The sequence below is a fragment of the Rhagoletis pomonella genome, unplaced genomic scaffold, assembly GCF_013731165.1.
Source record: "Rhagoletis pomonella isolate Grant_MI unplaced genomic scaffold, Rhpom_1.0 Rhpom_scaffold_00007, whole genome shotgun sequence".
NCBI lineage: Eukaryota > Metazoa > Arthropoda > Insecta > Diptera > Tephritidae > Rhagoletis > Rhagoletis pomonella.
The window spans coordinates 38,564,863-38,588,845 of NW_023458561.1; the positions used below are offsets into that span (position 1 = coordinate 38,564,863).

The 23,983-nt window shown below is 31.4% G+C and overlaps 1 protein-coding gene across 2 annotated transcripts in view; it reads left to right on the forward strand.

The window, feature by feature from the left end:
- The window catches only part of LOC118742743 (protein GDAP2 homolog), a 38,632-nt gene extending 24,242 nt beyond the window's left edge, over nucleotides 1–14,390 (forward strand). For both annotated transcript variants that reach the window (XM_036475052.1, XM_036475053.1), the window contains 5 exons: nucleotides 10,587–10,740; nucleotides 10,831–10,970; nucleotides 11,339–11,393; nucleotides 11,470–11,613; nucleotides 13,017–14,390. In XM_036475052.1, coding sequence (XP_036330945.1) covers nucleotides 10,587–10,740; nucleotides 10,831–10,970; nucleotides 11,339–11,393; nucleotides 11,470–11,613; nucleotides 13,017–13,061 — 538 coding nt within the window. In that variant the 3' untranslated portion in view covers nucleotides 13,062–14,390. The remainder of the gene's footprint in view (nucleotides 1–10,586; nucleotides 10,741–10,830; nucleotides 10,971–11,338; nucleotides 11,394–11,469; nucleotides 11,614–13,016) is intronic.
- Nucleotides 14,391–23,983: the final 9,593 nt, after the last annotated feature.

Here is a 23,983-nt window from a genome sequence, read left to right on the forward strand (position 1 = left end):
TGCGAAAATTATAACAGCTTCTATGTAATTATTAATAACAATAAGACAATAAAAGACTACAAAGCTTTGTGTATGACTTTTTTTTTAATTGAATTTCGTGCATTGTCTGTTTTTTTTATTACTTTCATATTTGCGCGTTTTAAGAGTAATGTGGAAACAAAGTAATAGTAGTCAGTACTTACTTAATAGCTCTATTGTGTATTGAATCCCTGTAGAGAAAACCTTTAGATGACGAATCATTGATTTTTTAGAGCATTTGAAGCAGTTTGAGCTCTCACTTTGCTGCGAGTATAGCAGTTATTTTACAAAAACAAAAAAAAAAACAGTTGGTGAAATCAACACAATGGCATTCTGTGTGGCACTAGAAAGTACTTAACCCCACTTAAAATCGTTGTGTATTCACACGACTTGTCTTTGCATAGCGGCCGCTAGAAAATGTGTAGTGTGATGATTACGAGACGATAATGGAACACTTAATTAACCAATTTTTTAGCACTAAATAGCAACCAGAAGAGCCAACTTTTTGGACAACTATATCTTTAGCGAGACCAGTGTCCCAGAAATACCACAGAAGGAGCTTTTTCATTTCCTAAACATGGAATGGAATTGTTGGTGGCCGGGAAAACCAAAAAGAAATTTTTCCAATCACTCAGGCAGTATTGCCCATTGTACTTAAGGCCAAGAGAAGAGAGTTAGAGAAATGGGGTATATACCAGTTTTTTGAAGGCAAAAAAAAAATGTTACTCGTCCATTATCAGTACTTCCGACCCAAAAATGTGCCGCCTGAGTCTGGCGAAGGCCGGACAGCGGCAGAGAAAATGTTCAGTATTATCTTCGTCCTCAAAATACGTTGTAGGTACACAGTGGATCGTCGATGATGCCTATGGTGACCATACGTCGTCCCATTGGATTGTGCCCCCTTATCAGTCCTATCAGGGTTCGTAGATCGCTCCTTCTTTGTCTGAGAAGGAATTTCGCGCACACCCTGTCAGGCACTTTCAGGAAACACTTAGTTATTAATTTTTAGGTGTTAATAGTGAACCAACGGCTCTCAACGCAGTTCGCCAATTCATCATCCAGTTCGTTACCTTGAATACCTTAGTGTCCTGGCATCCCACAAGTTCAAGCTCATTCCATCTTGTAACGCAGTTCAGGCCCAACTTACATTCCTGGACTATCTTTAAAGAGGTGTGAGCGGTGGCCAAGGCCTTCCTAAACAGCGAATAAATTACTCAATCTGGTTGCGGTACTATAGGACGTGTGGTTCACCATTCCATACCAATATTTCGTTTTTTTTTCTCATCAAAACACCAACGTTTGGTAACTTTTTTTATACGGTAGCTAATGAATTGTATCACTTTCTGCAAGTACTACATTGTACATATATACTAGCCACTGCCACATGGCGCATATTTTTCCCACAGGCATATGTCTATGTAGTATCTGTTATATAAATCGTATATTGAAAATACATGAAAAGTATGAATATAATAAATATTCTACATTAAATAATTAGTTTTTTTTTTTTTTACTTTAATTATGAATCACGATTTCAATTACTGCGGTCATACGATAGCACGCTAAATGCGCAAACAATAAATGTGGAGTTTCTATGTGTAAACTAAAGCATACACACATACTTACTACATACATACACATGTAACGCGTGAAAACTAATTTTGCTAATTTTTAGAGTACGCAAGTAACGCTAACCAATTTAAAGAAAAAAATAATTGCGCAGGCGCTTACATAAATCAGAAGCCCTCCACGCTCCATCAACCGCATGATTTCAAAATCCATTCATCGCTATTTAGCCTTTGTATTTTGTTTGTTTGACTTCTTCCAAAATTATCTAACACGAATACTATTTATTTACTTATATAGCTAGGTACTTACATATTTGATTCATGACTAGAATTTACTTAAGCTCTCACTCTAGATACTAAGTACTTATACAGCAGCTTCTTAGCAAACCAACCGTTATTGATGTGTGATTAGCTTTTATGTGCGACGCTTTTTATGTTTGCTCATTGCTAATGTCAATGACATCTTTTTAATTAAAAATATTAAGATGAAAGAGTGGGGAACGAGAAATCGAGTAAAAGAGGTCGATGAATGTGTTTTGAAGAAGTCAGATGAAGAAAAAACAGCTGCCGAAGTACAGGCTTATAAGATTTTAATTAAAGGGCTGAGAAAGAGAGTTTTGTATTTAGACGTTTTGGAATGCACCCATACTCGCGCAGTTTTTGCATATATATATATATATGTATATACATATATCATGGCTGGCCAAGGCAACAGTTTGGTTTTTGTTGTTATTCATGGCCTTATAACAATTATGTTCAACAATTTTATTGACCTTGAGGCCGTTTCTAATGAACAAATGTTGCGGTAAAACAACAATAATTTACCTACATATGGTAGAAGTTATAGTTGCTATTTCGGAGATCACTACATCTTCTCATAAGACTGCTTCATAGATTTCACTGGGAATTGAACTTGCAGCTTCGGCATTCCAAAGTATGTGTCTGAAGAAAGGCCTTATCGAAAAAAGAGGAGTTTTGGGCTTCAGTGAAACTTACTCTAGCATTTGGGACTTAGCTTTTTTATCAGTTTGGTATACTCAGGTTCATGTAGGGGAGCAAGTTATTTAACAGATAGCGCCAATGATCTGAAATGAATCGCATTTTAGACACGCGGTTAAAAGCAAAAAGTGTTCAGTATCACTAATGAAATTATTCTGCGATTAAAAATAAATACCTTAGACACGTGTTCATAAATAAATAAGCACCCGAAATACAGTGTGCAGTTACAATAACCTTTCCCTCCAAAAAAAAAAAACAAAAAAAAACAGGTACTTAAAAACTTTGCATAAATTTGTAGATATTTATGGGTGTTGATTAAATGGAATTAAAGCAACTGTGTATGCATTCTTAAAATGCAAATTATGAGAGTATGACGTAAATGCAAGAACTGTATTAAAAATTAAAATCGCGTACTAAGCTGAACTTTAATTGAGCATCTGCAGGCAAAAGAATTCTTTTGCGTACTAAAAATACGTATGCATGTACATATGTACATAAATGCAGCTCAATGTAATTGCAGAAGTATCTCGGCATTTGCGTCACAATTGATTTTGGGAAAGTTTCACAGCCCGGTAAACAAATCGGCATACATTTGAATATTGAAAGATGTCGAATGGTTTGACGTCAAAGGATATCTTTTATTTTCTGTTTTTTTTGCATTTAAGAAGGTTTACAACCTACTTGCATCTGTTCATTGCGCAAACAAAAATATTTAAACCAAAGGGAACACCTAAATTTAAAAGAAAAAAAAAACAAATTACTTTAAGTAACACACCTCAAGATAAAAGATAAACTTAAAGCGTCTCGCATATAATTAAGAAAATTAGTACACAGAGTAAATAGAAGTGGTGCCTCGTGCGTCATTGCTATTAAAAGTATTTATCCAAAAATGAATTTTACTACATACGCGCACTTTTCTTTGCATTATAACATGTTGGTACATACCATGCAGACATGTATATATGTATGTACAAGTATGTTTGTAATTGGGTATGCAAGATTTTGAGTGACGGTAACAAGATAACAATGCAGACGTCATACGTAGCTTGTGCTTAGTATTTTTATATATTTTCGATCTATTTTACATAAGTTAGTATTACAGAGTTTTAATTCCACTTAATACTTACAGAACCTTGCTTCTGCTTATATATTAACTTAATTCTGCAGCCCTGGCCTGCCACAGCGTCCACTGCTTATTTAAATTCAAATGGACCGAGAAAAAAAAACGAAAAAAAAATCGAATTTCAGTAAGCATCAGAGTGCTGTGGCATCCTGTGAAATCTAACTTAGTAGACGCTGCGAACCTCTGTGCTGTATTTTTTCGCTGTAACTTTATTGCGAAATCGGATTGTTTTTTACTGGGAGTAATTTCATCTCCGACTTGGTCCTTGCTTTTGCATCGCTCACTTTTTATCGAATCCCTACAATCACGATGTTCTTCACATATTTATCCTTCAGTATTAATTTTCAGAAAACCCATTATAAGTGTTGAGTAGTTCACGAACTAGTTCGTTCATTGAAAAGGATGAACGACCCCTGTAGTCAAATGAACTAGTTGTAAACTATCTCACAACTAGTATGAACCGCATGCCCAACTAGTCAGCCAACTATCTTTTTTCCATGCAATCAACTGGTATTTTTAACATGGGGATGTCCTACGAGATGGCAATTGTCAGATTTCGGTCAGAAATATACCGAATATCATACTAGTTCAAAATAGACAGAAAAATACTAGTCTAATTATGGACCAAAACCACTACTTTGGGAGTCAAAAAATAAAATGAATTCATGAATATACAATAAAAAACTTTTAATTACACTTTAATATATTACACATTTTTATTTAGCAGCTTTAGATTTGCCAATAATTAGTGTTAAATTTGTTGTGTTATGTTATTAAAAGTAAAATGTTTCAGGTACAATAAATACTATATTTTTATCTTTTTTAATAATATTGAATACTCAAAAAAAAAAACATTTTAGTTAAAAATAAAATTAATACTTTAGATCATTTTTGAGTGAACTAAAAGAAAAATAAAAGTTTTCATTAAAATAAATTAAATTCATTAACTTTGCACATTTCAGTACATTATTTTTAAAAATTTTTAAAAGTAATAATTAATGTTTGAAATTTGAGATTTGGATAAGAATAAAATAAATAAATAATTCAAGCAGTTATTAAATATTCTTAATTTTTGTCCATAGTTTGGCTTGTTGATTGATAATAGAAATTAATCTAATAATTTTATTAATCGTGTAATTAAAAAAACTCAAAAATAATTGAAAATGATCAAAAATAACAAAATGAATCAACATATTTTAAAGTAGTTAATTATTAATCATTAAAAAGGTGGTAATATAGGTATTTAATCATTAAACGGTTGTCAAAAAAAAAAATGCTTTAATTAATAATCATTATGAATAAAAATCATTATTTAACAGGACTGATATAATTCAATAATATAATACTATTTTGTGTACTTTATTGTATTAAACTGTCGAAGTCAAATAAAACAGGGCATGAATAAATCGTTTTGTACTTGGTACAAGTCTGGTAATTTTCGAACTAGTTGTTTTCTGTCTGGAAGTTCTAGTTGTAAACTAGTATTTTTTCTGACTAGTTTGGGATTTCACTGCAGGGATCTTGTTCGACGTTTAAAATGAACTATTTTTTTAGCCCTGCTTCTATACCCAAATTGGGAGATATTTAGTCATTGCCTGCTATTTTCCGGTTGGACAGAGGGGGCACATAAAACCCCACCCATTTTACAAAAAAGTTCATATTTCAAACTTTCTATATCTATTAGTGCTCGGAAATTTGAAAGTTTTGTTTTAAATTAATCTTCAATCCTCTGACAGCACGTGTAAGATAATATTTTTTTTGTTCAATCGGGTCACGCATTTGGGTACAATAACCCGCAACCAGTGGGAAAATGCCTAAACTTTTCTCCCCAAATTTAATTCAATATGGGTCTTCATACGAATTTTGTTAGTTGGTTGTTGTTGTTGATTGGAATTATCGACAGCTTAGAAGGAGCACCTCCCGTAATTTGCTCCACACATAAATTCACTAGTCCATTTTGAGCTATACGACCTTGGTCTGCTCCTTCTTGTACTTCGTGCGCAACTCTGAACAACCAACTTTAACCGTTTTGACTGCCTTTCTCTTCAAAAATGTGCTGTACGTATAATTGTGCTGCGAAAAAAATTTCCTGTTTCGTGAACGAGAATGAACTAAATGAAGTAGTTCGTTTAATTGATCTGAACTACGTTGATCGATCGCCAAAATAAACTAAAAATCTCAACTCTACTCACTATCATTCAGTGTGTTTATTGTTGTTTATTGGAAAAGGACACCAGGACGGTTCCGCAATTGTCCACGGGATCCAAAATTTTTGAATGAATCGTTAAGCGCTATTTGCAGCTATCAAGAAAAATCATAAAAAATATTTTTCATTCTTTCTGTTACTTATAAAAGTGCTTTCCATTTGCAGTAAATTTTTAATTTAATGGTTTGGACTGGTTTATTGAAGAAATTTATTTAAGAAATTTTGATAGAAGAAACGTTCTTTTCCCTTTCTTCTTATAACAATATTTTAGCGATTTAGCATTTGTAAATGTGGGAATTGTCTCTTATTAGAAAATACCTTTATTGAACAGTAGTGAATGATGGCATGCCACGTCTGGTCAGGCTGGCTGGAATAAGATCTAAATTGCTATTTCGCTAGAGAGATCACAGAATGGTGGACAGTTGATAAACTATTAGAAAGTGTTTTAGCATACGAAGGTACCACTGATGTAGGAACAATTTTAGTGTTTAACGTTCTCAAAATAAAAATAATAATAATATAGTTCTCAATGGAGCAAATAGTATTGCTGTTATTTTAGTCAAAATTATGAGTAATCGCAATTTTTCAGTAATTTTTCTTCGAAAATCATGTCACACACAAGCATCCACATTCTATTTACATACATACATATACATATACCATTTTTGACTTTGTTATTGCTAGTAGCTGCTTAAAAGATAGTACTGGCAAACAAACTGTCACAATTTACAATCCAGAAATCCAACAAATTTTATCTGAAAAAGGCTGTCATGAGTGACATTTTAGGAAACAACTGAAAATTAATACGCAATACGTGCTCGTATGAGTTTACCCTTTGTTACATCAGCACAACTTATAAATCCTTATTTCCTCGGTACTAAAAACAAAATTCATCCTATACGAAATGCTATACAAATGTACATACATACATATATTCAACAGAACAAAAAACAACATTGATTCTCTTTGCTTAAAGCCAACTTGAACCGCACACGCGTACCCACTTTAAAAACAACTTTGATAGACAATTTTCGGTTATTCAAAGACCAGTAGCATTTATCAACCGTTAACTTTAACGGTTTGTTTACTTTATAGCTAAAGCAGATATGTATATTTGTAATTGCTAGCTATTGCTTTTGTTGTAGTGCCGCTTATCATTAACGCTGTGAAGAGCGATAAAAGCGTGCGCGCATCTTCAGGCTATAATAAAGAGTGTGACTACTAACTAGATACAACACTGCATAGCGGGTATACATACTCGTAGTGGCAAACAAAAATTTGTACTAAAACAAACATGGCGCTGCAGATAGATTTATAAACGCATAATGCTGATGTGTGAAGTCAAGTACGAGTACATACATACATTTGTATATATGTATGTAGTTTGCGATATACCCAGCAAAAGATGCGTCTAATCCGGGAGAAATTGCAAGGCAACATGCGACTAATACTTGCAGCAGAGAAAACCGAGCTAGTACTCCTAACCAAGAAGCATATTCCCTTAGAAGTGATCATGAAACTAACCGGTATTTACATTAAATACGCAAAGAGGTGTAATAAAGCACTTACGATGCCGATCACACTTTTTTCAGATGCAAAAAATGGGGAAATCGAGAGCAATAATCTGCAGGTAGGATCAATTAACCCAGATAACGTCATCCAAAATAAATAAATAAAAATATGAGACTAATACCACTTTTGATATGAACTATCCGATTTTGTTCGAGCATGTCCTACGAAGAGCGTACAGTCAGTCAATAAAGTTTCGGCAACTATTTTTCAAATATTTTATTTTTCACTATTTTTTTTTTTTTAATAAGGTTAATTCTACAATAAAAACACCAGAAATTAAAGAAAATTCCGCAAAATTTCATTCAAATATTGCACTTTTTATTTACGCTCTCTGAAAAAAAGTTGAGTATGCAGTTTTTTAGCCCATTCAATTTTAGTCAGTTAGTTTAGTTAGTTTTATTTAGATTTTTGAAGTTTTTGTTGTAGAATGAACCATGTTTTTATAAAAAATTAGCTAAAAATAAAATATTTTGTCCGTATTGTAAAAAATTCGCTGTACCTAAACTTTATTGACTGACTGTAATTGTTCCCCTTTAAACCCAAACGGGTATACCAAAAGCGAATAGTCTCTTTTAAGAATCAAAAACAAAAATTTGCGCCAGCTGTGATTCGAACCGGCATTAATTGATCTTCAAATATACCCGTATGCGACTAGTTGCGGCTAATTAGTGCCCAATTGTACCAGATTGAAACTAATCCTTGAATTCTCTCTTTAGAGATTAGTCACACAATTTTTGCAGGGTATACTTTTGTGTATGTATCTGTGTGTGTATGTTAAGCCAAGCATCCACTGCGGCACGTTTCTCAAACAATCGCTAACGAATGGATGGATGACAACGCGCGACGAGTTGGAACGGCTATGCGCAGCGCATTGTAGCAAAATGAAAGCTGAACGTGATAACAGTAGCTGATTTTGATATTTTATTGTTTTGTTTTTTTTTTGTTTTTTTTTTTGTATTATTAACAATAGTAAATTTGCGCATACTGCATATAAAGAAGCGTATGAATATAGAAATTTGAGAATAGAGAACAGAGAAATTATGTATGACGTGTCCTGCGGCAGCTGTTGTGAAATTTTAATGCTGCGGAGATATGAATGTGAGAACTTAAGATGGGCATAAATGCACAAAGAAGGCTAAATACATGCACAAATATTATGTATGTATATGTTTGTACACAGATAAAAATTTGACGTTACGGCATTGTGCTGGGACTGACCTTCCACTAATATACGCAAAAAACATATTTATTTTTGTTTACTACTTATATTTTGAGTTACGCATACATTTTTATATTTTGATGGCTTTTTTGATAGTTTTTTATCTTGAATATTTTATACATTCACAATGAGCGTTGATGACCTTTAAACCCCCATTTTAGCACAATGATGAGTGCCTAAAGCTGAACGCCAAAAATTTCTACAGATTGTTCAATAAATGCTTAAAGATCCTTGGTAGACACGCGGTAGAATAAATTAATTGTGAGCTCCCATAAAGATCTGTTCATTACATTTGAAGATTTGTTTTCTTCAAGGAAGTGCCTAACACAGAGTTTTAAGCAAGCGTTTAAAGCGGGATCACAGGATTTGTACATTTGTACAGATTTGTCCATTTTCGCCGTTACAGAGCGGTGTTGTGTGGAAAGTTGTTATTGAGCTGAACTCATTCTCGATAAAAATTTATAGACAATACCACTCTGTGACTGCCAAATGTGCAAATGCACAAATTGTGTGATCCCTGCTTAAGAAGAAATGTACATATGCACTGATTGATACCTTCTCTGAAGGACCAGACGACGCCTTTTTCGTCAGCTAAATTTTTTTTTTTAATATTGATAGTTATTAAGTAAAATTCCCCTAAATACCAGCTTGGCATGAAAATTTGAATTTCTTTGCAAACCATAACATGCACATACCGGTATTAGAAGATCAATGACGTTATCTTCAGTTGAAAAAGGAAGCTAAACTTGCACTAACGGTCGAAAAACGATGAAAAGTGCTTTTACATATTTCTAATACAAACATACTATGAGTAATAGCAAGTGCAAATCGAATGTTAACGAACGTCCTACTGACATAAAACTTCGAGATATTTCCCCATTTTAATTTCTTTTATTTGTTATTAATATTTCTTTTTTGCCATATAACTTTACTTCATTCAATTCATTTTTCTTTCATTATTTTCCACATTCCCACAAATTACTTCCTAATTTGATTAGTATCTGCTTTAAAACGGTTGTAATGCTGTGCAGTTGTATGTAGCTGCGAATATCGAAACTAGCACTTCAGTGTTATTTTTGTATATACATACATACATATGTATATGTGCATATATATATAAAACTTGTTTTCAAACATGGGTACATATATTAGGATGCATCACTGCATACAAACAAAAAAGGCGATACTGTTTTTCAATCGGAATTACAAAATGTATTATTTTTTAAGAATTTCGCCAAAATATTTTCGAACAATATGGACATTTAGCTAAGCTGGACCCATTAAAATTAGTTTTTGCAAAAAATTATTTTAGATGATAGAAGAATTTAAGTTTAAAAGCGCTGCATAAAATTGTTTAAGAATTTTGTCTACGAAATCACAGTAATGAGATTTTCGTATTTAAAATTTAATAAATTCCTTTGAAATAAACGCAATTTTTTTGATGAGGCACCCTAATGTATGTAGGTATATACCTAACATAACACTGATATATGAATGTAAATACGTATTTAGAATTTAATCTAAAGTGTTTTCTCGCAATTCAACAGTCTGGTTTACCTTTTGATTGAAATTTATTTCCAAATACAACTCCCTATGTACATATGTACATACAGAAATGAATTTGTTTACAAATGTCCAACAATTGCAAATAATTCTAGCTATGAATTATAATGAATATTTGCATATGTGTACATGTTTTTGTTTTCTTTTTTAATTCTCGTATCTTGTTGATTTTTATTTGACAATTCTGGATGAATGAGTTCTTAGAATAGCCATTTTAATTACGGCTGTTATAAATGAGTAAAAATAAAACAAATATTATATGGTACATTATCCTTATAGCAATGACCAAATAGTTAATTTCTTTCTCTCTCTTTCTAGATATGAACGCCTTTTGCATCGCGCTCAAATCGAAGATCTTACAGAAGTGTCCGGCATTGGTTGCCTATATCAGAGCGGTGTCGATCGCTTGGGACGACCAGTCGTCGTATTTTGCGGCAAATGGTTCCCAGCTCACAACATCGATTTGGAGAAGGTTGGTCGAGCTTTTTTTGTTGCAGATACATACACATATCTACTTTCAAATTTGGAAATTTTTCACTCGACAATTTTTTTCTTTTTCCAGGCACTCTTATATTTGATTAAACTTTTGGATCCCATCGTTAAAGGCGATTATGTAATTGCGTACTTCCATACTTTGACTTCAACAAACAATTATCCATCGCTTCACTGGTTGCGTGAAGTCTACAGTATATTACCATACAAGTGAGTACAAATGGAAACATTTTTATTTTTTTTTTTCAAAATGAATTTAGACGGTACTCAGACCAGTTAATAGATACGTATACATAGCTTTTGATGCAGCTGATCTGAATATAAAGTCAGAATCCAAAAACGAACTGGTTTTTTCCTACTAACCTCAAAAATCCGATTGCGTATATATGTATCAAAATATCATCATCGTTAAAGTTGGAAGGAAAAAAAACGCATACTTTTGAATTATAATTGCGTTCTGAATCCCGTCTTAGGTTATTTAATTTATATTTACTAGAGCATACGAGTAAGGAACCAATTATTATTATCTGGAACATTAAATTGCCAACCTAATATTTATTCCCTCTTAATTATTTAAGGTACAAGAAAAATCTGAAGGCCTTCTATATTGTACACCCAACATTCTGGACCAAGGTGGGTTTCCTGATAAAATTTAACTGAAAAACACACAAAATATTTATATTTATATGAAACTTTTTTTGTTGAACAGATGATGACCTGGTGGTTCACGACATTCATGGCGCCCGCCATCAAAGCCAAGGTACACTCACTTCCTGGTGTCGAGCATTTATACTCGGCCATTTCCAAGGATCAATTAGAGATACCCGCATACATCACCGAATACGATATGACGGTAAGTGAAGATGCAGTGCTAAAGCGAAATTTAGATTTAAGTTTCATTTAGAGGCTAGTAAGCATTTAGTTTACGACTTGTTAAGTTTGCGACTAAAGTACTTAGTGATGAGTCATCACCTCGTTACTGATCACACTAATTGCGTGATTCATTGTTAATACAGTACACTCGCGATAAATCAAACTAATGAAAACCAGACTTGTTCAGGTTAAAGAATTGTTCTAGTTTTCGAATGTTATGTATTTTAATACCAAAGCGTACTTGTACACAAGGGTACTCTAACTTACTGAGGAACTCAGATAGATATGACAAATGGGTACAAAAATGTTCAGAATGAAATGAGAAATCGATTAAATTAATGAAGTTAAATTAAACAAAATAAAATAAAATATAATATAATATAATATAATGTAATAAAATATAACGCGAAAATAAAATAAAATAAAATAAATTAAAATTAAATTAAATGAAAATCCTGTATTAAAATAACTAACAATAAACTAGAATTAAACTGAATTAGACTCAGTTAAATAAGATTCAATTTACTAGAAAAACTGAAATTATTTTTTTTAATAAAATTAAAAAATATTTAATTGAATTAAGTTAAGGAAAGTAAAATAAATGTAAAAAAATTACTAAATAAAATGAGTTTAATTCAAAATAAACAAATGAAAATAAAACAAAATATAAAAAACTACCAAAATTAAAAAAGTTTTATAAAATAAGTAACAAAAAAAAAAACATAAATTAAATGAAAAAATCAATTTCACATTGGTTTAGTCGTAGTTTTAAGTTTTAGGAAAGGAAGAATTTTAAGTACGCACATATGTATATTCGGGCGAAGTAATTTGTTTGGATCAAAATTTTCGATGAAATTTTATAGCAAATTCAAATTTTACGATTAATTCTGAGCAAAAATGGTGAACAAACTGTATACCAAAAATTAAGTTTGACCTTCCCGATTTTCGAAAGAAAAGGCAGTAGTGCACTGATTCTTCTTTTAAAAATTGGGAGGGCCAAACATCATTTTTTGGTTTATAGTTTGTTCATCATTCTGCTTAGAATCGAATGAAGAATTTGAGTATGCCATACAATGTTTTTCGAAAATAAAACTACTCCGCGCTAATGTGCATACCAATCTATTTTTGTATGTTTTTTTTTGGTCAAATCTTACAATCCACATTTAACCAACTTCCGGATGAGTCACAGATCTCAAACTTAGCTCAGAACCCGATAACATTACAATATGAAAGCTGGATTAATCCGCTAGGTGGCACAGGGTTGATATATTTTGAAAACCCATATTTATGGTCGAATTTCGTTCATATTAAGAAAGTTGTTGTAAATTCTTTTTTACTATTAATTTTTTAATGACCCCATTTCTTATTTTTCTTTTCTTCCAGATCAATGGCCTGCATTACTTTACGCCAATGCCCACACCGTCATAGATGACAATGATCGCCATTTAGTCGATTCATGTTCCAGGCTAAAAAGCATAGCAATGGCAACAAGTACAACAACAATAAAAGCATAGTGTCGTAAATAGTTGAATACATACGAAATTATTAAAAATGTAAATTAAGGAACTCCGTGACTAACAATCTGATAATATACGCTGAATGTTGTACCTACTGACAAAAAAAAAATCGCTATATAAATACTTAACATACAAGCATACTAAACATTTAAACATACATACAAACATACAAACATACATACGTTTTGTCAATGAAATTATATGAAATGCATAGATACATATTCTACATACAAATATACAAAAAAGAAATAGGTTAACTAATGCATTTTATATGCGCTATATACATGCATGAATGTATCACACACACACACACACACACACACACATATAGCAAGAAAATTTATAATAAAATCAGTAAACTTGTAAAATTATTGTAATGATGTAACGAGATAGTATTTGTTATAAAAACTGTTAATTTTTGCGAAAAAAAAATAAATTAAATACTAATTAGCAGACTAGATTTTCAATAACAAAAAATTTCAATTAGTAACTGAAACGTACAGTAGTTATGTAGCGCAGAAATAATTATAAATAATGAGCTGATATTGTAAATGCTGAAAAAAATATATTTAGCTATGAATAAAAAAAGAAAACAACAAAGAAAACAAAAACTAACAGAAAATGTTCTTATGATGAGAATAGTTAATTAGAACAATTCGGTCGATTAGGAACGATTTAAAAATTGATCTAGCAATAACTGCACTTATTTACAACTAAAAACAAAAAAAAAAAAACAAAAAAGGATTACACGCGCATGTACATACAAGCACACACACACACACACTTACATGTGTAAATGCATAGATGTGCCCGTATTAAATAGCTATTTGACTTACAAACATAAATACATAAATTATTACATCCATACATTATATTGTATTGTATATTCGCAGTATGTAATTGTTATTGTTAATGCAATTATTTTTATAATTATAAAATATGTAATATGTATGTATATTTGTTATTTGAAACATATACCGAATTTTGTATTAGAGAAAGTAAAATTAACAAAAAAAAAAATCAACAGCATGTCAACAGCGACTTTAAAGAAATCAATTATACTTTTGCATAAATCAGTAAACAACTATGAGCGCATACATACAAACATATATACCATCTTAAACTATACATATACAAAACTAGTCTTTTGCTATAAAGTTAGTTCGAACAAACTATTAAGCCTAGAAAAAATCATTTGACCGTACGTTATCTGCAGTCACTGTGCTGAACCAAAAAAAAAAATAATAATAAAAAATCATTGAATTTTTTAGTATGTACCTTTTAAAAATGCAGTTATGTAAGATTCAAGAAAATTAACAAAAATTATTCTAAATGATTTATTTACTTTTTTTACATTTTTCTGTTCGACAAGCGTGGCTATAAGTCATTGGTGAATGAGCAATTTTTTTTTTTTATAATTTATATTCTTTAGTATACGTATTACATTAGTACTTTAATTATTTGTGTGCATATTACTTAATATTTGTTTTATTTACAAGTTATTCAATAAAATAAAAAAATTAAATAAAAAAATAAAAAATAATAAAGATACTAAACTATAACACGGGTTTTTCATTACACTGGTTATGTCTCAATTCACTAATACTTTCTTATTTTTCTCTTTATTATTAGCTTTTGTATAAGTTATATTTTTTATCTGTTGTAGACTGGGCTCTTTTCCCTCAGCGCGTGCCCTTGAATTGTATAACTAGAAGTCTTAAAAAAAAAACTTTTTCCGCGGTATATGTGTTGGTCGTGACTCTCGATGACTATCAGAGAGGACTTCTATGTACTCTGTCCACTTCAAAAAAATTAGAAAAAGTTTGCAACCGGATTTAAAATAAGCTTATGCAAGCTGAGGGCGGTCGGGGAAAAAGCACAACGAACCTAAACCTTTGGATTTTACTACGCCATCGGTGTATTTTTCGTTTGTGCATCAGTGCAGTATACCTTTCCAAGATGTGTCGTTCTGTTTCGATATAAGGTCTGCAAAATCTGCATTGTTCCTGCGTGAGAACACTAAGGTGGGTCAGGTGAAAGTTCAGCCTGCAATTTCCTCTCAGAATTCCGGTCAAAATTCTTAATTCTCTTTCTCCACCCGGAACAAGGCAGGGAGAGTCTCCTTTCCTATGCCACATAGGAGCTCTGGGCCGATGGAAGGGGGTTGATGCTTATTTCCTTGCAAATTTATTGGCTATCTCGTATGCCCCAGAATCCAAATAACCCAAACTCCAATAGTATCTAGCTTATCAAGGCACGCCATCACCAGTTTAGATGTTAAATGATGAGATCTGAGTGCCTTAATAACCGCTTGCCTCTTACTCAAGATTGCAAGGTTCTGGTTCCGGTAGTTTTAAATCTCTTTGTAAAGCTAAACTTGGGATGCATGGCATATCTAGGTATTGCAAATTTTGGGGCTCTGTCTCGTCAAAATATCAATCTTTCTACCACTAAGAAATTCTTCTGTCCCGATGTTGGTAACAGTCATCCTTAGCAGAGCACTTTTCACCTGAAACTGTATATGAAAAACTTCCAAGGATGCGGTTTGGACAACTTCCCAAAGTTCCAGTTATGTATAAGCATGCCAGCCTTTGTACCTTGGTAAGCGCTTTTTTGTCCCAATTGTCCATGGGTCGACTATCACCTTTCAGCCCTTTCCTGCTATGGACCTACACGCCATGAACGTTCTTACAGCTTTCTTCCACGTCGTTTTACCAAAGTAATTTTTTTTTCTAGTATTACTCCTAGAAATTTTAACTCTTTTTGATTCATAATATTAGTCTTATCGTAATCAGGGTATCAAACCTACATACATACATATATTTCTTTAATAACGGTACTATAGTGGTCTTTGCTGGATTTACTATCAGTTTTTGGTTACATTCAACCCGAAATGGGTTTTATCGCATAAGCAAGTAATTGCATGCTCGTACATGCATTTTTTAGTCTAAATTAAATTCTCAGGCTTCTACACATGCAGTTTCAAGCATTTAGTACACATACATATACATTACGCCGCACCAGTGGTTCCATATCAACGAAAAGCGGAAAAAATTCAATATCTCGCAAACGGTTAGCCGAATCAAGCTGAAAATTGGTATAATGAAACTTCACGGACCCTGCGATATGAATTTAGTAGAAAAAAAATGGCCGAAAAAATGGCTGGCCAATGTTTCCAAAAAGGACTACATGCATTTTTGTTCACCATTTTGTATTCACCATCTTGAATTTCTTTAATCTGGCTATGGATTTGTAATTAACGTCGTCGAAAAGCCCTGAAAACTGATTCTTTTCAAATACATAGTTTGGAAATGGTGCTTGATACTCGGTTAAAAATTTCGGTTTTAATTTGAAACTTTTTGGACTACATATATGACCAAACTAAATTTAGTTTCAAATACAAACCTTCCAAGTTTAAAAAAAAAGAGAGCACACACAGTTCGGTTTAAATTTTAAACCCAAACATTTTCTATTTCGTTTGCTTCACTTTACACTTCACGAAAGCTTTTTCATAATTAAATAATTAAATTTCAAGCTCAGTCTGATGGTTTGATTTTTAAACCACGAACTTTTTGGTTTTAATTTGAAAGCACTCATAGCAAATCATCATTTTTTTTAAGCAAGTTTTTTGCCGACTGTTTAGTTTTTTCGTCATATTATCGGCAATTACAGTCGGATCTTAAAGAATGATACGTCGATGTTTTTTATCGCAAAGTTCATTGGCCTCAAGTACTCCATTCTAGTACTTACCCACCAGACTGTTTGCTTATAAAGTGGTACTACTGTACATACTTATTTAAAAATACTCAACTATCGATCACTCCAACGCAATTCTCAAATGCAAAGTTATGCAACAAACTTTAGAGATTTTCAAATCATATAAATAAAAGAATTCCCGATAACTTTTTCTTAGTATAAAAATATTAATAAAATTAATTTTGAATTTGTACATACTTACATACATACATATGGGCATACCGCACACCGTCTTGAAAAGAGTCAAAACTTAAAATTTAGCACTTTCGAAATTATGCGCTAAAAATGTGCGCAGAGCTTTTATTTACCTTTCAGCAAAAGCTGGAGCAAATTTTTGTTATAATCAAAAAAAAAAAGAAGGTGTGCGATATATTTCTTATGCACTTACACAAAGGAAAGTTGCGATTTACATAAATGCCCCGTTGAACCGAACCCAAAAATTTTCGAAAAGCCTCAAAAATTCCAAATAATATCACGAGAAAGTCTTGTATATCAATATAATACTTACAACATAAAGTATGTATGTATATCATGGGCTGAAATTGGAAGCGTCTTCAGAAAAACTAAAAACTGCTAACAAATGCAATTGCGAACAAAAAATTTTCAAACATGAAAATGATATTGTAAAATACTATTTACATACTTATTTTTATGCGTTCCTATACCTGCCATTCGTAAAAACAGACTATATATGTATTCACTTAATTTTAATGATAATGTGCACGTTAAAAGAAAAAATAAAATAAAAAAGAAATTATGTATATAAATGAAAAATTAGGTCCAATTAAAATTCTCTGAAAGTACCTGCAAACACCAAATGCATTCAAAGTATTGCCTAAATGTAGCAAAAAAAACATGTAGTTAAATATTTAATAAAAAATAAATAACTCAATGAAAAATTACCAAATTATTGTAGGCTTTTGAACTTTCTATTATCTAAAGCAAACTGCTGCAAGGTAGATTAAATAAGCCGAAACACAACTTGTTCCTTGCTAGCTATAGATATATAGTACATTATGTACATACTATAAATAAATATCTTTATAAAAAAAAATATGCAAAACTAACTTTAGCTTAAAAATGTGCTAATCTTTGTACAATTAATGACCTTGAGCGCAAATGACATACGTACATAAAAAATAACTGAAATTAAAAAAAAAAATCTATGTAAAAGAGTATTTAGCAATGAAACTACTTTTGTTCGATAACCACATTGTAATATTTTAATTTTTTATATAAATCAATAATTAAATTTTTATGTTGGCAGCAAATCGATTTAAATAAATTTTCGCTTCCTTCCTTTGATATTTGTTGCATATTATGTATTCTATATTCTATCTAAATAAACAGCGTCCACGTGTTGTTTTTTTTTAAATATGTATACACAATTTTTCTTAAGGTAAATTTTTAAATATTTTATTTTTTTTTTAATTACTTTTTTTCCGAGCGGATTTTGTGCCTTTTTTCCATACAAGCACGGATTTCTTATGAAATAAAATGCGTATGACCGTTCGCAACAAAATTTAGAAAACTAAGGCGAGTTTTTATAAATTGGACTTGTTATATAAATAAAAAAAAACTGCAAAAGCCGTCACCAAAAAAAAAAATTATTAAAAATCAACGCGATTTTTTAGCGAAATAAAAAATCATAAAATAACGGATAAATTTGATTGGAAAAATAGAAATCCATTTCTGTTTTATTAAATATTTTTAAATATATTGACAGCTGGCAACCCTAACCCTACTCCTAACTTACTAACTAACTAAACTTAAGGAAATTCACAGGAATCTTAATGCCATCTGAAAACTAACTTCGAATTCGTAATCAGCAAGCTTTAAAACCCCGAGTACCAAAATTTGAACAAATCCGCTCAACTTTAGAAATAGCCGCTATTTCGAATACGTCATATTATCTCCATATCTAGAATATGATAAATCTTATAAAGTACATAATGCAAATGCGTGTTTCCATGATATCGGATGTGACATTCGCACGACTTTATAGTTAAACAAATCATATGAAAACGAAAGTCACTTATAACAAATTTTTGGCGTTGTGTAGCTTTTATACCGTCCTATGGTTGACAAAAAAAAATTAGGTGCGCTTGGAACATAATTTACTAAGCTGAATTTTTTTGTGAAGTTAGAATGGAAATATTTGATTCTTGACACAAAATCCATGTGATTTGACCAATCTGGTTGGCTAGACAAAAAATATATTTTTTTTGTTGGTGCTGTATTATTAATATAGGTGGCAACTCAATTTGAAAATATTTTCGAATTCAATTAGTCTCATTTAATATGGACATATACTTGCTCTAATAATTAACTTAATTATTTTACTCAATCATTTTTTTTTAATGGCGGCAACTCCGATCAGTAATTTTTTTTTGTGTGCTAAAACATATGCAAAATGTTTACAATACAGCACGTTTTTTATCTCTAAATTTTTTACTTCTTCGGAAAGTATATCCTCGATATCACCTTTTCTTATATTTTCCAAAATTTTGAAAATTTTATTTATTCTGAAATCCATCCTAAAATGTAAAGATGAGAAACATCACATATTATCGAAAAACTCTTGTGTTCATGGTACTTGTGTATAAGCTAGAAAATTCTTAGAATTCTAAAATATATTACCACTTTTGAGAAATTCCAAAAATTTTCCACTTTTCCGAACATTTATTTTATGCCTTTGTCTACTTCAGTGCATACTATTTTAGTATGTTATTCACGATATATGTTGAAAAAATATTTCCAAAATTCCGCTGCAGTTGCATGTAGGAGAGAGGTAGTGTTTCTATAGAAACGTTACATATTTTTGGGTACACCTAACGTATGTAGGTATTTATACTTAGGGGATTCCCTTAAGCTCGTAAAGTCTTAAACGGCGTAAAACTCGCAAGTTTACGAGGCTTTTGAAGGGAACGCCCCCTGTGTGAAAGGTGTAAATAAGTGCGTTAAGTGACTGTTTGACAGATTAACCAGGAATCAGTGAAGCAATTTTTGTTTGGTTTCCATAACATCCCGCCGTCTGGTCTCTATCACTATGGCTAAAATACAATTAAAAACGCCGAAAATTATCAAATAACCTATGTCAATACAGATAGTGGATGAAATTCATTCATTTGATTTGCTTATTATTTTTTTCATTTATTTTCATTATTTTACCATATATTTTAGTATAAAAATTTCGACCCCTCGGCAACACTGAAGTTTACGAGGCCGTTTGCGCAACAAATTTGCCTCGTAATTTTACGAGGGGCTCGTTAATTGAGCTCCATACAAATTTTGACAGGTTTTTTACGAGGCTCGTAAATTTACGAGCTTTACGAGGCTTTTACGAGTTTAAGGGAAGACCCCTACTATAAGAATATACTAACACCCGAATTCATAAAAAATAAAGAAGACCTTGACTGCTTTATAAATTGAAAATTTTTATGAAAATGTCTCTTTATTGAGCTCTTTACACCTATTTTATTTTTTATGATAAAAGCAATAAATATACAAATTTTATAGCAGGTTACAAAACCTCAAATTAATTTTGATAAATTTCAGGAAGTTAGCGAAAGCTGTTCATTTGTTATAAAATTTGTTTTGGTAAATAATATTGAAATTTTTATTTGAAAATTCATTTGCGCTCATCTACCGGTACAACATTTGAAAACTCAGCTTATGGATATGCCACCGTTTGTTTCGAAAAAGCAGCTGATATAAAAAGTCCTCATTAGCTTCTAACTTTTAGATACTACTAGTGCAGCAAGAATATCTGCTTAAACCTTAAAAAACTTAGAAAACTTAAAAAAAAATATATTAACTCGATTCCATTTTACAGTTAGAACTTCGCTGGCTTTTTTGTATAGACACATAGTACATACTACATACAATGTAAATAAGTATATGTCACTAGTAATAATATTTGTTAAAGTTTATTTCCGACGCATACAGGTCGGATAACTAGCGGGACAAAATGTAAAAATCAAAGTCATGTGTCAAAATCAATCTTTCATTAAAAAAAATATAAATACATTAAGCTTATAAGTGGCTAGTCGATGCAAGTCAGTTAGCTGTAGCAGGAAAACTTTTTTTTTTGTGCGATTTCGATTAGCTATTTTAAGTGTAACGGTGCTTCTATTGCAATTTTTTTTCTTGCGAAAAGAAGTGATTTCATAAATTCTTAGATTTAGTAAATTATTTTTTTTTATAGCCCTGTAAGTTCAACGTGAAAAGTTGAACTTTAAATTATTTTAATAGTATTTTCAAATTGAAAAATACTAAATAGTTTCGCTGAGTTTCGACTTGAAATTTATAAAAACTAATTCTGTGAAGTGTTGGCTTTAAGGTAAAATATACTCTTTTTGGGCGCTTTCACGACACCCATACAATTGTTTTAAATATTCAGAATGGTTTCCCAAATATAGCGGCAACAACCCCAAGAAGCTGCGAGTAGAAGTTTCGACCGAATTCATTTTTTTTTTTCGCTCGCCATATTGAAACTCCATTTTGAATTTGCTTAGATTCATAATGAGCGACCCCAAAAACCCCGAAGTAACAAGTTTCGAGCGAATTCAATCAATTTTGAAAAGCTTGTCGGCCATATTGGATCCGCCATATTGGATTTTTGAAACTTGACTAAAGATTTGTAATCAGTGGTCCCATAAACAAGTGGATACAAAGTGGTGTACAAATCCATCAACGCGAACCAGTTCAAACAATTTTGTCCCGCTAGATGCTGTATTCAGACCACTGTGCGACGGTGTGAACTAACGATAAATTGAGCTTAGCAAAATACATGCGAACATAAAAATAAAAAAATAAAACGCAAATTCTTAGATACAACAATTATTACGAAAACGAGGAGGCGAGTATTAATAACGAATTTGTTGAAATTTTAAGTAATAATAAATAAGTCATAAAATACATATGTATGTACATACATATAAGCTTAAAAAGATTTAAATGAGAATGATAAAGTCACTTACGGTAAATTAAGGTTGGTAAAAAACTAAAGTAACATAAAACTGCAATTAGAAGTCAATAGTAATTAAGTAAATAAAGTAGTGTATATAAAATTTATGCATTTATGCAAAAAATAAGTGCTTTGAAGGCTAAATCTGCAAGCCATTGAAGAAATTGGAGTTATAATTTTTCAATATACTTTTTCTTTTTGAAATAAATATCGGCAATTATATTCTAAGGGAACAATATAATAATAAAATATTATATACATTAGGGGGGCCCAAAGTACACATGAAAATGAACTTTTTGGAAATTTCTTTCTTCCATACCCCATAATTAAAGAGAATGGAAGATAAGGTGTTAATATTAAACAGTGCCGCCGGTGTTTTGAAATTTTCCATATGCTTGAAAATATAAAATCTTTAAAAATAAAAACTTTCCTATCGAATGAAAAATGTATTTTCCGCATATGAAATACATATAGATGTAGATATATGGAAAACTTCAAAGCCCGGCGGCATGGTTAAATGTTAACCGATTTCAAAACAGAAAATGCTAGTCTCCTTATTTTCGCTTATTTTTCAGTTCTGCGGGGTGGCTACCAAGAAAAAAAAACTTTGGACCACCGATATATCTGTACAAGCTTTCACTTATATCCAGCGGAACCGGAGGAATGCTAACTGCAGTTAAGAGCTTATGCCCCTACAGGTCTATGAAAACCTTTAGATGCGTTGTATTTTTTAGGCAAATCTATTAGAGACGGCTAACGAAACTTTTTGGCACAGCGATTTAAACCATGAAACCGTAGATCTTTATAATCAATGTGAAGATTCTTAAGAGCTCGTATATTACTCGAATATTTTTTAAAATTTTTCAATAACTAAATATGGCTTTCAAACAGCTTTGTATACATTTACATTATGTATATGACTTTTTTTAAATTAATGTACTTAGGAGGAGAGAATAAGGAATTATGAAAAACCAACAAAAAATACGCCTTTGTCAAACTTTGGGACAAAAAGTTCCCGCAGTTCCTGAAAAAGAAAAAAAAAATGTGTATGGAAAAATCAATGTCAACCGTATTATGCCTGCGATCATAAATTTGCTTCTAATTTTTTAATTTTTTTTTTATTCAGTGGACTTGGAATTTTCCATATACTTGTATAGTGAAAACTTTATATATACATACGTACATATACGGAAAATTTCAAACCAACTGAATCAAAAAAAAGGAATAAAAAAATTTTAAAACTATTTTTGGATCGCAATCCTAATTCGGTTAAAATGTAACTTTATATATGTATATACATACGTATGCATGTTTTTTTACAAAAACGTTATTTTTGTTGACTTCTCGTTCTCTCCTCATAGGTATATTTCTTTAAAGAAAAGTCATATGCCTAATATATGACGTGTGCAAAAAAAAATTTAAGAATAAAAAATATTTATGCACAAAACCTTTCACTGCACAAAATGCATTTGTATAATTAAAATCCACTCCTGTGAAAACTTTACTACTAAATACTACCTATGTACTATTTAAAACTCATTGAAGCCCTCTCTTTGTAAATTACTAACGACAAATTTTTTTCGTTTAGGCATGAATTTATTTATGCAGCGTATTTATAGCATACTTTCAATAAAAAAATAATGTTGTTCATTTTTACATTAAATAAAAAAGAGTCTAAATTTAGATGTTAAAAAGTATGAATTAAGTTAAGGATCGGAAATGTTAAAAAATAAATTAAATGAAAATATGAATAAGTATAAAATAAAATTTAAAATTAAATTAAAAACCTAAACCAAACGAAATCAAAATAAAAATTAAAAATAAAAATGGTAAAAACAACATAAATTGACTTTTGAATCGAAATGTGTGGAAAGTTTTCAATGAGAGCGGCTATGTGAAATTTGTTTATCAAAACTTCGTTAAATGAAAAGCAGACGCAATTCGCTTCCGGCTGGGAAGAAATATGCTACGAGCCCTGGTAAGAACGACTACGGAAAACAATCCATGGATATTACACATGACAGTACACTATTTTTGCAGGGTATCTTTCCCTCGACAAACTAATACGCTTCATCAGAGTCTGATAAGTTTGCAGAGCAGTAAAGATT